Below are 14663 nucleotides of genomic sequence, written 5' to 3' on the forward strand. Positions count from 1 at the left end.
GTATAGATAGGTCTGATTAAGCTTTTTTTTTTTTTATTCATGCGTTGAGGCTTTTTTTTAGATCCCACATATGATTGAAATTATATCAAAAGAAGAACCTCAAACTTGAGGTCAACACAGTTCTCTGAAGTATTGCTATCTGCCCCAAGGGTTGAAGGGACTCCCTGCATTGTGCACGCCCTCATGAACACTTTTATGGGTGGAGAGTGGGACTAGATGACCTTAAAAGTCAATTCCAACTCCCAAGTTCAGCTTTTAAAATGATCTAGACATTGAGAGAACCATGTATTATACCACCTGGATTAGATATAACCCAATAGCCCAACTACCTCTCTCCCCCCTCTCTCCCTCTGTCCCGGTCTCTGTCTCTCTCATACACACACTCCTCTTTTTGGTATTTGATTATGTTTAACATTCTACTCTCCTCACACAGCCCCAGAGCTGGCCTACCATTACCCTACTTCTACTTTCTATCCAAGCACCACTCATTCTCCCATGTAAGGACATGTAGTTCCTCCCTTTTCTCCCTAATCTGGCTTCTTGGATCCCAGGAGATCTACCCAACACTTTTTCCTACTCCTTATCTGGAAGGGGACAGCTTTCCAAACAAAAACACACCAAGTTAGGGCAGAGGGAAGCCTGCCAGGAACCTCCAGAGGAGGACTGGAAGCTATCCAATTAGCTGACTCTCTCCTTCCTTCCCCTGGGGTCCTGTCACTTTGATTCCCACTGCTGTGACCAGACCCAGACCCTTTGGATATGCAGCTTCTTCAAAATCAGCCAGGCATAGATACCACCCAAAGCCCTACACAGACCAGACTAGCATTTCAAAAGGAATTTGCTTTGTCAAACAAACAAAAACAAAAACCATGAATGGAAAAACGAAAATGAAACCACATACAACTTTAAACAGCAAGTTTTTAAATCAAGTCAAGCAGAGATGGAAGATTATTTACATGATACACAAGCTCATCCATTACATGCTATATATAAATGCAAAAAAAGGGCAATACAAATCTGATAAAATTCCTAGAGATTAATTTCTGAGCCTACATTTGCCAATTAGCACAGTGCACAGCACTTCCCTCTTCCAACCTTATATGGCCTTGCTCAGAGAATAATCATTTTGGTTTTTTTGTTTTTTTTAATATTTTTATTTATTATTATTTTTTAATTTTTATTTATTTATAGTCACACAGAGAGAGAGAGAGAGGCAGAGACACAGGCAGAGGGAGAAGCAGGCTCCATGCACCGGGAGCCCGACGTGGGACTCGATCACGGGTCTCCAGGATCACACCCTGGGCCAAAGGCAGGCGCCAAACCGCTGCGCCACCCAGGGATCCCCGAGAATAATCATTTTGAATTCATGAGGACTCTCCCCTCCCAGCAAACTCTTTCCAGAACAAATGCTCTGATCACAAGGTTTCTTCTGGGGAAGACCATGGATGTAAAGGAGATCAATTCACTGGTTGTACAAACCCTGAGAACCTACTTTGGACTTAAAGTCTGTAAGAACTTCCTGTCTGTAAGTCTATAAGTCTGTAAGTGCTTCCCCCATTCTTCTGTAGGTACCCATCAGCACAGAAACTGTCCAAGGATGGATAGTTTCTAGCCCCCATGACCACTCCTCACACACACACACACACACACACACACACACACACACACACTCATTGATACCAGCACATAAGAAGGTTCTGTAGTCTTGTCTCTTCCCCCAGCTCACCAGAGTCTGACCTTGAGTATTCCTACATAGCTACCCACATGCAAATGTACATCAGTGACCCCTCGTTCTCCCTCCACAATATTCCATTAGGCTAAGGTGCTTCAGTACTTGTCTTTACTTCTGGTTTCTCTTCCTTGCCTGAAGTCTCCTGTCCAACTGGGATTCCAAAAACAATGCCACGCCCCAGCTTTCTGTGTCCAGCAGGTGTCGCCCCTCACTGGAAACAAAATGCACCTCTCTTCTACAGTGCAAAATTTGTACCCCAACAGTGGACATCCCTTGGATTAGGGGTAAAAGGGAATGAAAGCATGGCTCTGAAGAGTGGCGTGCTCACTAGAATAAGGCCATCTACTTACTTCCAGTTAAGGTAGACAAATATCCTATATAGAGAATTTGTTCTTTGATCTTGGACAAGTTTTTTACCTCTGAACCTTGCTTTCTTCATCTGTGACATGGAAGGAGACAATCTTTTCCTCTTGGCGTTATTGGAAGAAGTAAATGAGATACAAATACAAAGCCTTAGCCCAGCACCTAGGTCATGATAAGCACTTGAGCTATGGGCTCTTCCCCATTTAGGGTATGGAAGAAATAACTGCCCAGAACTCCCATCCCAAGTTAAGCTCTGCCCTTTGAGTCCTATTGAGGATCTGTGTCAGGGTTGTGATGAGGATCAACGAAATAATGCACATAAGGCACTTGGTCCAATGCGTGGCCCAGAAAGTTGAGTAAGAGTTAATAACTACCATCACTACTGTGGGCTCAGTGTGTGCCAGCAACACTCTTAGCCATCTGTGAGTATGAACGCAGTCAATCCTCCTAAGACCCCTTATGGGGCAAGTAAACTGTTAGCTCCCTGCCTCTCCCTTATCCTGTGACTCCATCCAACCACAGTTTAATTTCTTCTTATGAGTTACAGATCAGAAGACTGCCCCTAATTCTGTCATGTCTAGAGGGAATAATTAGGAGGAGGTACTGACTCCTCCAGTCAAGTAGGAGAGAATTAACCCCAACCCATAACTCTGCTCATGGGCCTTCCCCAGGGCCTCAGGAAAAAGCATAGAAAAACAACATTTCCACTGGAGTTTATTCCTCAGAGATGATCACCAGTGACTCACTGGCTCCTGTGGCACAGTGTGGCCCCCGGAAGGGCCTTTAACCTCCCTCCCCAGATGATATTTGACCCAGAGATACAGCCTTGGACAATAACTTGATTACAGAATATTCCCAGCAGTGAGTTCCCCCCAACTTGCTAAGGTCTACATGGGATGGGCTGGGAAGTTCAAAGATCTGGATGGAGAAACCATAGGATCCAAGAAAATCTATAGGGTCTGAGGATGTTGGGGGGACATGGCAACATCATTAAGAGTTTGAATCTCCTCACTGGGGTAGAAGTTGTAGGATTCTGCCTCTAGGAGACATGTTGACCTGCAAAAGAAATAGAAAGGAGATAATGAGGCTTCAAACCAACTTGACCCCATCATCTGTCTCTATAACCATCCATGCAAGCCATACAATGGTATCAAAAATTCTAGATCACCAAGGAGCCACTTTCTATCGTCTCCCCATAGATGCTCAATCAGAAGAAAGGGGTGTAGGTGCTACTCTTCCCTGCCCCTAATACCAACAATGGCAATTTAAATTATGCTCTTGGCTACATCCTGGTGGAACCTCACTCCTACTATAAGCACCATTAGCTGAGCCCAACACAGACTCCTGAGATCTCTCACTCCTCCAAAGGACCAATAGGCAAATGGACCAAGAGAGATGTTACCTTCTGGATAACTGGTTCCAGGGAGAAAAACATAGCCTAGGAAAAGAAAATGTTTGATTAGAGGACAGTGGATAAAAGTGCCTGGCATCACTCACAGCAAATGAGGTAGCAATGGGAGAACCATTCACCAACAGAAAGTGAGCAGAAACTAGGAGCAAGATTGGCAACAGGAGATTAGGGGTGGCACTCACCAGAGGAGCCAGCTCTCCGCCAGCTGAGCAAACCAAGAGAGAAGATGATGAAGCCCAGGCCCAGAGTCACTCCAGATACAGAAACCTTCACTATCTGCGTTGGGGACAGCCCAGGTGCTGCAAAAATAGAAACTTACTAGAACCAATCTGTTGCTCATTGCCAGAGAAACTTAATTTAGTACAACCTCCACCTAGCAGGTGCAAAGGTGTTTTAGCCTAATACCAAGGGTCTAGCTCACACCAACCTACTCCCAAGGAAACAGACTTTCTTCAACATCCCCATCCTGTAGCTCTCTACTCCTAGCGTAGCACTGGGGGACCCCTCTCACCAGAGTTGGCACCCTACCTTCCAGGTCCTCTCTAATACAGTGGGACCTCTCAAGGCATCTTTTTTCCTTTCTTCACCCTGAAGTTCCTTCACCAAAGAATAAAGGACTCCTCATTCCCCTTTCCATTTACCCCATAGTGACAATTTCTGCTCCCTAATGTGCTCTACCTGAATATTTGTCTATTAAAATGTCTTTCCACCTTTCTTAACTCTCAATGATCCCATTCATGAGTTATCTGAATACTGATGAATCTTTTCCTGTCCACATCAAGATTTCCGGAACCTGGCTCCATCCCACTCCATAGCTCCCACCTCCTGAAACCCATTGTACTCTGAATCCCACACCACCTGGATTCCTTTCCCATGCTAAAATAAATATTCCATCACCAAGGGAAACTCTGGTGCATGATGAGAAGACTCCCAGGAGAGTTCAGGTGTGCTTGTGGGTTCCTCTCTCTGCTCTTCATGCCCTTCTCAGCTGCCCAGCAAGACAACACTCCCCAAAGGGGGAGTCCAGTCTCAATAGCCAGGCTGGGATTCTGTTCTCTAGCCCTCCAGAGATATCCCTCTTCATTTCTTCCCCTTCTCTTTCCCTATATATGTGTACCAAATCTCTTAGTACGTTTAACTACTTCCAGTCCTGGGGTTCAAACAGTGCTCATTGATTCCTTGTTCATTAGCCTCCAAGCATGTAAACCAAAGTGTTTGCCAGCCATGGTTTTTACTTCCCTAACAGAGTAGCCCAAATTCAGTACCACCCCCACACCAAGGTAAAGTCCTGTTTCTTCTGAAACCTTTTTTATTCCTTCAATTCCCATTACTGATCAGACAACACAATAGTTGGAATCTGAGGATCCTAAAATGTTGCATCACAATTTTTTGTTTTGAAAACAAGGTCACCAAATCATATCCCCTTTTCAGGACAGCCATGCTGCTCCCTGCCACCCTCGGGCACACATAAAACAGCATCAACCACACCACTATGCCATCAATGACCAGTAACTCTTTCTATCCTGTATCCCATCGCCACATTTCTGGTTATCAACCCTCTACCAGTTCCTCAGACTTGCTTCCCATTCTCAGCCTCTCCCTCCCTGCTATATACCAGGGACCTGTCCATGTCACTCCCTGTGCCAAAATGTTGGTGTTCCTTTTTTAGCCACCCTCTCACAGCTCTCTGCTTCAACCCTAATTCCTCCCACCCACCATACACTTACTCCAGTCCTCACAAACAGGCTCAGGCGCCCCGATGTGCTCCACAACACAGGTGTAGGTATCCTCATAAGAAGGAGTTGTAGCTAGATGGGAGACAGTCTGATATGTCCAGTCTCCATTGGGCTGGGCCATATTAAGGGCACTACTGTGAGAAGGGACAGGCTGCCCGTTCTTCCTCCATGAGATGGTCACATCAGCTGGATAGAAGCCCCACACGTAGCAGGCCAGCATCACACTCTCTTTCGTGTTAAAAGGAGTAGATTTGGCTACTTGTACAGTTGGTGGCCCTGCATAGGGGGAAAACATAGTCAGGAAAGAGGACAACATTCTGGCTTTTTCTCCAACCTGGTTTCTTTCCTACTTCAATTTTTCCTGACTTCTGCCAACCTACCCTCCCCACCCCCACTCCATGCCTCCACATCCCTTTGGAAAAGAGGAGTTAGGATTTACTCCTGCTTTGCTCTTTCTTTCCTCCCATTCTTTCACTGCCCTTTCCTTTCTTTCCTGCTCCAAAATTACAGTTGATCATATTAAGTAGAAGCCAGTTCTGAATTGCAGGCTGTTCCAGAAGTCGCTGTATTTATCTCAAGTATATAAGCTAACAGTTGTCAAGAGTTGTAGGTTGAGGTTTGTAAAGGTAGGAAACGACATCTGCTCTCAAATCTAATTTAACAAACTAAGTGGCTTCAAATGAAGCAGCATTTTTTACTTCCGATAGTTTAAGGAAACGAGCCTAACTCAGATCTAATGCTCTTAAATTTGGAATTGTGTAATCCAAATTTATGGAATTGTTAATATTGCCATTCTCTACTACTTTATTCGCCTAGATGACCCTCTTGCTTGCCTCTATCTTGGTGCTGTTCAAAACAGAATCTTAAATAAAAATCCAAGAAATTGTGTTAAAATGCAGATTCCCGAGGTTGCCTCCCAAAATATTTTCACCGAGTGGATCTGTAGTGACATTCAAGGGCTTGCATTCTTTTCTTTTAAGAATGAAATTTTTAGAAGATTTTATTTATTTATTTGAGAGTGAGGGACCGAAATAGCAAGAGAGAGCACAAGCAGGGAGGAGAGGGAGAAGCAGGCTTCCCACTGAGAAGGGAACCCAACATGGGGCTCAATCCCAGGACCCGGATCATGACCTAAGGCAGACACTAACCAGCTGGGCCACCAAGGCACCCCAAGTTCTTGTATTTTTAACAAACATCTTCCCTAGGCAATTCTGAGAAAAGTGGCCCAGAAATCACACCTTAAGACACATTACTCTGTCTTGTGGAGGTCTTCATTTTTCTTTTACCAATCTCAAGTCATTCTCAGTGGAAGGGCTTTGGGGCAAGAAAGCATGTTGAAATCCCCTGGAAAGCTTTCTAAATATTCCTATGCCTGGACCCATCCCAGACCTAGAATATCAGAACCTATGATAAAGAGGCATGAGCATTTGGAGAAAAGGCATTCTGGCTATTCTTACACATTCCTGGTTGAACTTAATTCTGCATCCTGAGATACCCTGAATAGAAGGAAAGCATGCTTACTCTCTCAATAGCTCCCTAGTGGCCTCTTTATTCACCCATCCCCATCAACAACCTTTTGAAGGTCAACACTCACTCTTTCTATATTCCAGGTCCATACATTTTCTGCTTGTTTCCTCCCCAAATCTCAAATCTCTTACCAATGGAGGGATGGAGCGATCCTCCCTGGCCTCCCTCCCCTCTCCAACTGTGCTTCCCGATAGCCCCTTTGCACCCCTCTCTCCTTACGTGTTCTGTGGGTCAGTGATCCCCAGAAGGACTGGGTATGTGTGGCACAGTCCTGGAGCCCATTAGACAAGCGCTGGTGCAGATATTCCTGTTGGTTGAGGTAATCTGAGAGGTAATTGGCCAAGACATTCAGTGTCCCAAATTCATAAGGGACCATTTTGGCCTCATCTGGATCCCAGCAGGTCAGCAAATCCTTATTGAAGGAGACACAATATGTGAAATCCTTTGGAGTCCCATCATCATCCAACAGACAGGAGCTTTCCACGTGAGCTATAAAGCCACCTATAGAAACCAGAGAAGGACGGCAGCTCAAAGACCTCTGCAGGAAGCCCAAGCCTCAGTTACACCTAATGAGTGGGGTGTAGTTTTCCTGCCTCAGGTAGCATCTAGAGACCATGCTCAAGTACTGGAGTCTCTGAGAGCACAAATTAAGGGAATAGGTGGTAGTAGCAGAGAAGTTTTCAGATGCTATTTCCTCTTTATGAGACTAAGTATGGGAACAAGAATAGACCAAAATTATTTGCTAGTTCAAGCACAGCTTACCCAGGACAAGGCCATCAGTAGAGCAAATTATTGAATGAGAAAGGGGTCAAGAGAAAGAGTCAGCTTTGTTGTATGCTGTATATATTAAATATTCACTCCAATATATATTTATGAAGCACACACACATATTATGTGCTAGGAGCTGAGGATGCATCAGTAAACAAGACAGATATTGCCCTTGCCCCCACTACAGGAAATGATATGTATTACACAAATAATTATACAAGCTTAATTATATTAAGATCACTACAAAGATAGAAAGGTACAAAGTGCTATGAGAGTACATACTGGAGAGACAAACTAGTCTGGGATGTCTGAATCCAACTGACCCCCCTGTCCCAAAGGAGCAGAGGAAGGGAAGGTCCCAGGCAGGAAACCCTTACCTTCTCCAGTAGAGCCCAGACTGAGGCCCAGCAGCAATGGTAGGAGTGTGGTCATGCTTTGCTCTAGGAACACTCCAGGAATTCAGTCCCCTGGACCAGTTCTTCCAGGGTCTTTGGGTCCTCGCCTGCTCCAGTAGCCCAGCCTGGGTAGATGTTCTCCAGACCCTGAGTGGAATACCGTATTGCCCCGGCTCCTTGATCCCCACTAAATGAATGATTTGGAGCCACCCATCCCCTAGATACTAAACCCGTTCCAACCACCTCTTCTAAGTCAGTCCCAAACTAAGAGTTGTCAGATTGGTTAGAGAGGCGAGGACAAATACAGAGACAAATCACTGAGTGCTTTAGCTTAGCATCATCAGTTACCAGGTAAATCTTATCCTGCCTTAGGCTTTAAACAACTCCTTCTCTTAACTCTTTCCCTGTGGGAAAGACCAGTCTGTAGGTGGATTTCCTTAATCAGTGGAAAGAATAATCCCAATATTCCCAGAACATTTGTAGCCTGGGCAGCCCAATGGTTTAACTGTTTCCTTTCAATATCCTTCCAAAAGACTGGGACTAGATAACTTCTCTTGTCCCTTAGAGGGAGGTTACTCAGATTTTGAGCAACCCTTGGTCTGTCCTGTTACCTGGAGATGGAGGTGGGATGGTGAAAGGCCCTTCCGGAGCTGTGGCAGGGCCAGGAATACTAAGATGGAAGGAGGTATTAGGAGAGTACAGAGTTATCTCGCCTCAAAGCACAAGTGCAGAATAAGGGAAGCAGCTCCACTTTAGAGGTCGGAGACAGACTGGAAAATCCCTCCCTGGGATTCCATTGCTTTTTTTGTTCTAGCCAGCAGAACTTCATTTCATCCTTTCTGCTTTTTGGAGCCAGGAAATCCTATCCTCCACCACTCTGAGCTATCTTAGGGCAGACCGCAGGACAACTCCACTTAAACCCTTGATAAATAGCTGGTAATGGATCAGTTCCCAAAACTCAACTGCCTCCCCAAACTCAACATTCAACAGTGTGTCTCTCCCACTGAGCCTATCTGTCCCAGAGCAGGTCCCTGCATAAGAAGCCACTAGAAAAATAAGACAAAGCTTCTGTACTTTACTTCCCCTGGAAAAGGCAGATTTTAACTGGCAATTCATTCTCTTATTCCACTGTGAAGTATACAGCTGGTGGCTTTTTCTATCACAAATTTAGAACCCTAAATTGGCTTCTCTCTATTCCCCAGTGGCTTCAGAGCTGTGTCTCCTCACCTTAGTTTCTGTAAGCTTTTGGATTTGATTTAGTAGTGAGCTAAATGAAAGAGGATTAGGAGACCCTTGATACCACACTTACCTGTTCCCCTCCCCAAAGTCCCTAATCTCAAGAGAGTCAATATTTATGAAGAAAAAGAAGCATGTACCAAAAATGAATAGAAAGATGAAAATAAGAAACAAAAGACTTGTGTAACTAATCAAGATTAACTGAAGTCGTGTCCATGTTTCCCAGCACCCCCACTCTCAACCCTACCTTCATTATAAGATGTTTCTATACTCTACCTCCTCAATAAGCCATCAGGTGAGCTAGAATGGGCAGAAAATTGGGTGGTGGGTCCAAAATGTGTTGAGCTTCAACTTTGGAACTGATACTATACTAGGTAGGCCCTTCCCATGTCATCTCATATAATCTTAAAAGACCTAAGTGTCTTCATTCTTACAGTTTTGAAAACAGGTCCAAAGATTCACACACAGGTGCACACACGCAAGCATGCCCACACACTCACTACATCTTGAGGCTGAGGTGACCCATGTAAAGGTGGCCAGCGCTGACCTCCACTGAGAGAAAGATAAAGGGAAAGCCACTTGATCTGTTCAAGTCTTAGCTTCCCTGTTCTCAGAATTCCTTCTGTTCTTAGAACAAGTGTCTCCTTGCTTTCTCTTTTAACAGTTTCAAAACTGTGCAAACTCTTCCCCCCAACCATCTGCATACACACACTTCCCCTTTACATTCTTCCTCCTCCCCCTAGGTAGGCGGTGAGCCTAACCTTGCAGGAACCAGGGCTTGGGATCCTTTCCAATGTCTACCAAGACTGCACTGGCACAGGAATGCTTGCGGTGAGGTCCCGTGCCTGCACAGGGTTGGCCACCTGCCAGGGAGCTGAGGCCACACGGAGTTCCCTCTTGAGTCTGAGTGTCTGCCCCGGCAGCCAAAGGAGATGTGAAACCATTTGTGAGGCAGCAGCAGGAAATGCAGAAGATTTCACTTCTCTATTAATAAGAAGACTGAGAGTACCTTTTAGAATAAAGCAAGGCAGAAAACCCAGAGACCTGTGCTCAGTGATTTCTTCATTCTCCTCTTCCTCCTAATTTTACGGACATAGGTAACCCATCAACCCAGAAGAACATTTTAGGGGCCCTGTCCATTATGATTGAATAACTATTTCTGTAGTGCCAGGACCACCAGGACCATAGGAATGAGGGAGCTGTAGCCACGTTCCCACATGCTGTCCCTCTTTTACTGGCACTACCCAAGCTCCAAGAGCCAGTCCTCTCCTTTCACACACCTCTCCCCCTGGGCTGTCCACCATGTGCCACAAGTGGACTAACCACGGTGTTCCTGTGCAGAGCATTACAAGAAATACCCAACTAGGAGATATGGACTCTGCCCCCACGCCATTTGCTTTTAGGTCAATTGGTGAATAAGAAAAAAACATTTGTAAAGAGAAGAGTTGATGTTAAAGCAAGTAAGCAATAAGGCCAGTGTACTTCAAAGAGAAAAGAGAAACCATTGAGGGCATGGTGGACAGAAAGTCCTCTCCACTGAGGGGTGCTGGAGGTGAGAACCAAATACTGGGCTGAAGCCACGTCCAGAAGAGAAAGGCAGTTGGCATCGCAGTCCTGACATATAACTCCACAAGCTTGGCAATGTTATGAGGTGCTGCTGGGGGTCTACCAGGAGCTTGGATTGACTACAACAAAAAGGAACTACAATAACATCATGGGCATCACACACTGAAGGAAGTCACAAATGTGGTCTCATGCTCTTCCTGAGAGCATGGCCCTAATTATAAATCCCTTCTAGGTACTTCCTTATGTTGCTCCCTGTAAATTCTCAGGTTCCTCTTCTGGACAGATGGTTTTAACTCAAGCCTCAATTTTATAAACTCAAAAATTGTTCAACTCATCAATCGTTTGTGATCTACAACCTGTAGTGTGAGACCACATTTGTGACTTCCTTCAGTGTCTTCTCAAAGAAGACAGTGTCTTCTCAAAGACCTGCACCCTGCCAGGATTACATTATTTCCCAGTCTGTCCAACCTCGTCCCTACCCACCCCCACCACACCTCTGTCCTCCCACTCTCTCTTCTCTATGGGTTTCACTGCTCCAGACCCCCAACCTTGGGGTTACAGTTGCTGTAACTAGCCCATTATCCTTCCCTCCTGCAGCCGAATGACTTGAACGGCTAGGGAATATTCTACCTCCTTTGCTACCACAACTCTTGAATAATATCATTATCTCCATCTTAACTATGATAAAATGGAGGCAGAGGGAGGTCAGCAACCATCCAGATTTATCCAGACGTGAATAGAACCATGATTTGAACTGAGGATTTAGGATTCTAAAATCTATACTCCTAATAATCAGTTAGAAAACAACTGAACATTGCTAGCCATTTATAGTAGTAACAAAAACCATAATGTGTTTAGAAATTAACATTAAAAAGTATAAGAACTTTATGAATAGAAGGGAAAACTTTATTAAAGTACATAAATGAACACCTCAGAAAGTGAAAACATATTCATGGATGGAGCATCCTAACATAACAAGGAAGTCAACTTCTTCCCATATCACTAACCTAAATGCTGTCCTAAACAAATCATAGCAAGATTTGGGGAGAACTTGGCAAAGTGATTCTAAAACATACATGGAAATCAAATCCATGAATATCTTAGACAATTCTGAAAAGAAGAGCAAAATAGGATTTAGGGAGAGGTGAAGTGATAGAGAAATTAAACCAGCCCTGCCAAATATTAAAACACATGAAAAGCCATAATAATTAAGACAATATGACACTGACATAGGAACTGACAAAACAATGGATTGAATAATTCAGAGACAAATCCATACATATAGGGAAATTTGGTATAAAATCCCTGGGAACAAAAAATAAAATAAAATAAAATAAAATAAAATAAAATAAAATAAAATAAAATAAAATAAAATAAAATCCCTGGGAATAAATGGAATATTTATTAAGTGATATTAAGAAGATCAATTTACTATCTGGGAGGAAAAGAAAGTTGTGTCCTTATTCCCAACATATAGAAAAACTCCAGAGCAAAAAAGATCTAAATGTGAAAGGAAAACAATAAAACGAATGGAAGAAAGCATAGTGAAATATCATATATGGCCAAATAAATACAAGGCAAAGGTTTTCCACCCAAAACTACTCATCAGAAAAAAAAGACAATTACCTCATACATAAGTCCTCAGGTTTTTTTCCTTTTCAGACTAGGACCACTCTTTCAAAGCTGTTTGGAGAAGACACATGATCCTAAAATGATGTCAATAAATATAAGAAGGGGACTCCACACTGTTTTCTATAGTGGCTGCACCAATTTACAGTCCTACCTACAGACCACACACCAGTCAACAACAATATGGAGATTTCTCAAAAAATTAAAAATAGAACTGCCACATGATCCAGCAATTCCACTTCTGGGTATTTATTCAAAGAAAATGAAAACACTCACTCAAAAGGAGATATGCACCCCTATGTTCATTAGGCATTATTTACAACAGCCAAGGCATGGAAATGACTTAAGTGTCCATTAGTGGCTAGATGGACAACATATCCATATGGCTGGACACACATAAATACACAATGAAATGTGATTCAGCCTAAAAAAAAAAAAAAAAAAAGGAAACCTTTCCATTTGTGACAACATGAATGGAACTCAAGGGCATTATGCAAAGTAAAATAAGCCAGGCAGAGAAAGACCGATAACATATAATTTCTCTTATATATGGAATCTAAAAAAAATGAAAAATTAAAATAGAAAGAAAGAGTTCGGGGCAGCCCGAACAGCAGTGGCCCAGCAGTTTAGCGCTGCCTTCAACCTGGGGTGTGATCCTGGAGACCCGGGATGGAGTCCCACATCAGGCTCCTTGCATGGAGCCTGCTTCTCCCTCTGCCTGTGTCTCTGCCGCGCTCTCTCTCTCTCTCTCTCTCTCGTGAATAAATAAATAAAATCTTTAAAAAAGAAAAAAAGAGTTCATAGATGAACAGGTTGATAGTTGTGGGGGGCAGAGGAGATAAATAATGAAATATTTTTGGTATTTATTTTATTTAAAGAAAGTATTTTTAAAAATAAATAAAGAATTTGGAAGTCATTCACATAATCAAAAAATACACAAGAAGAATAAAAATAAATTCGTTTGGGGTGCCTATATAGTGCTGTAGGTTGAGGGATCAACTCAGTTTTGGCTCAAGTTGTGATCTCAGGATGTCGAGATCAAGCCCCACATGGGGCTCCATACTCAGCAAGCATGGGGTCTACTTAAGACACTCTTTGCAAATTAATTAATTAATTAATTTAAAAAATTTTTAAAAAGACACTCTTTCCCTCTGTCCCTCCCCCTTGAACACATGCACATGCTCTCTCTCTCTAATCTTTTAAAAAATGAAAATAATTTTGTTTTATGACATTCAAGTGGGAAACAGCACCATCTTTATATTAATACATTGAGCAATAAAATATGTGATTTTAATCTCATGAGTTAGTAACTAAATAAAGATAGCTAGCAGACGTTTTACTAACTTCTACATCCCTCAAATTTTATATATTGAATTGGTCAAAAAACTTCTAAAATATTCTCATTGAGAAAACTAAGTATTGGGGCTCCTGGGTGGCTCAGGGGTTGAGCATCTGCGTTTTGTTCAGGTCCTGATCCCGGGGCCTTGGGACTGAATCCTGCAATGGGCTCCCCGCAGGGAGTCTGCTTCTCCCTCTGCCTATATCTCTGCGTCTGTGTGTGTGGGTCTCTCATGAATAAATAAATTCTTTAAAAAAAAATAAAGAAAACTGAGTATCATTTTATCACTTTATATTCCAGCAAAAATTGTAACTTTACTGCCTTGGGGTTGGGAAGGATTTCTTAAGATTATAAAAGCACAAATCATGAAGGTTCTGGCTGTCCGTCAAAATTAAATAATTCTATTCAGGAAAGAAACATACAAATTTAACTGATAAGCAGCAAACTAGAAGAAGGCATTTGCGATATTTATACTGACATAAAATTGTTACAAAGACTATATAAGAAATTCCCACGAATTCACAAGAAAATGCAATTTTTTAAATAGACAAAAGATATGACTCAGCAATTCACAGAGAGAGAAAACCATGAAAAGATCCCCGACCACAGTAGTAACACAGTAGTAACACGAGGAAGGCAAATTAAAATACACCCACCATACTGCCATATTGCCAACATTTGAAAGTTAAATAATTTCAAGTGTTAGTGAATAAATGAAAATGAGACCCACCTTCCCTGTTGATGGAAGGATAAACTGTTTATAATCCCTGAATTACATAAATTACAAACTAGTTAGGTGAAAAAAATTAACATATGAAACAAGGCAGTATATCCTTGAAAGCAGTCTGGATCAAAGTGCATAAAGTCTTAGTAAAGCTCAATAAAGATTATTTAAGGCTGCAGGGAGGGCACTTGGCTGGCTCAGTCATAAGAGCATGCAATGCTTGATCTTGGGGCTGTG

The 14663-nt window shown here is 42.8% G+C and overlaps 1 protein-coding gene across 1 annotated transcript; it reads right to left on the reverse strand.

Annotated features, from left to right (window-relative positions):
• Positions 1-2792: 2792 nt before the first annotated feature.
• LOC129512547 (HLA class II histocompatibility antigen, DM beta chain) lies at positions 2793-11195 on the reverse strand. The gene is made up of 6 exons (XM_055329872.1): positions 7915-11195; positions 6989-7270; positions 5234-5518; positions 3689-3805; positions 3498-3533; positions 2793-3151 (listed from the first exon to the last, which is right to left on the reverse strand). The coding sequence occupies exons 1-6, from the start codon at positions 7967-7969 to the stop codon at positions 3135-3137; spliced, it is 792 nt and encodes a 263-aa protein (XP_055185847.1). The 5' UTR covers positions 7970-11195; the 3' UTR covers positions 2793-3134.
• Positions 11196-14663: the final 3468 nt, after the last annotated feature.

Source organism: Nyctereutes procyonoides, unplaced genomic scaffold (genome assembly GCF_905146905.1).
Source record: "Nyctereutes procyonoides isolate TBG_1078 unplaced genomic scaffold, NYPRO_anot_genome, whole genome shotgun sequence".
NCBI lineage: Eukaryota > Metazoa > Chordata > Mammalia > Carnivora > Canidae > Nyctereutes > Nyctereutes procyonoides.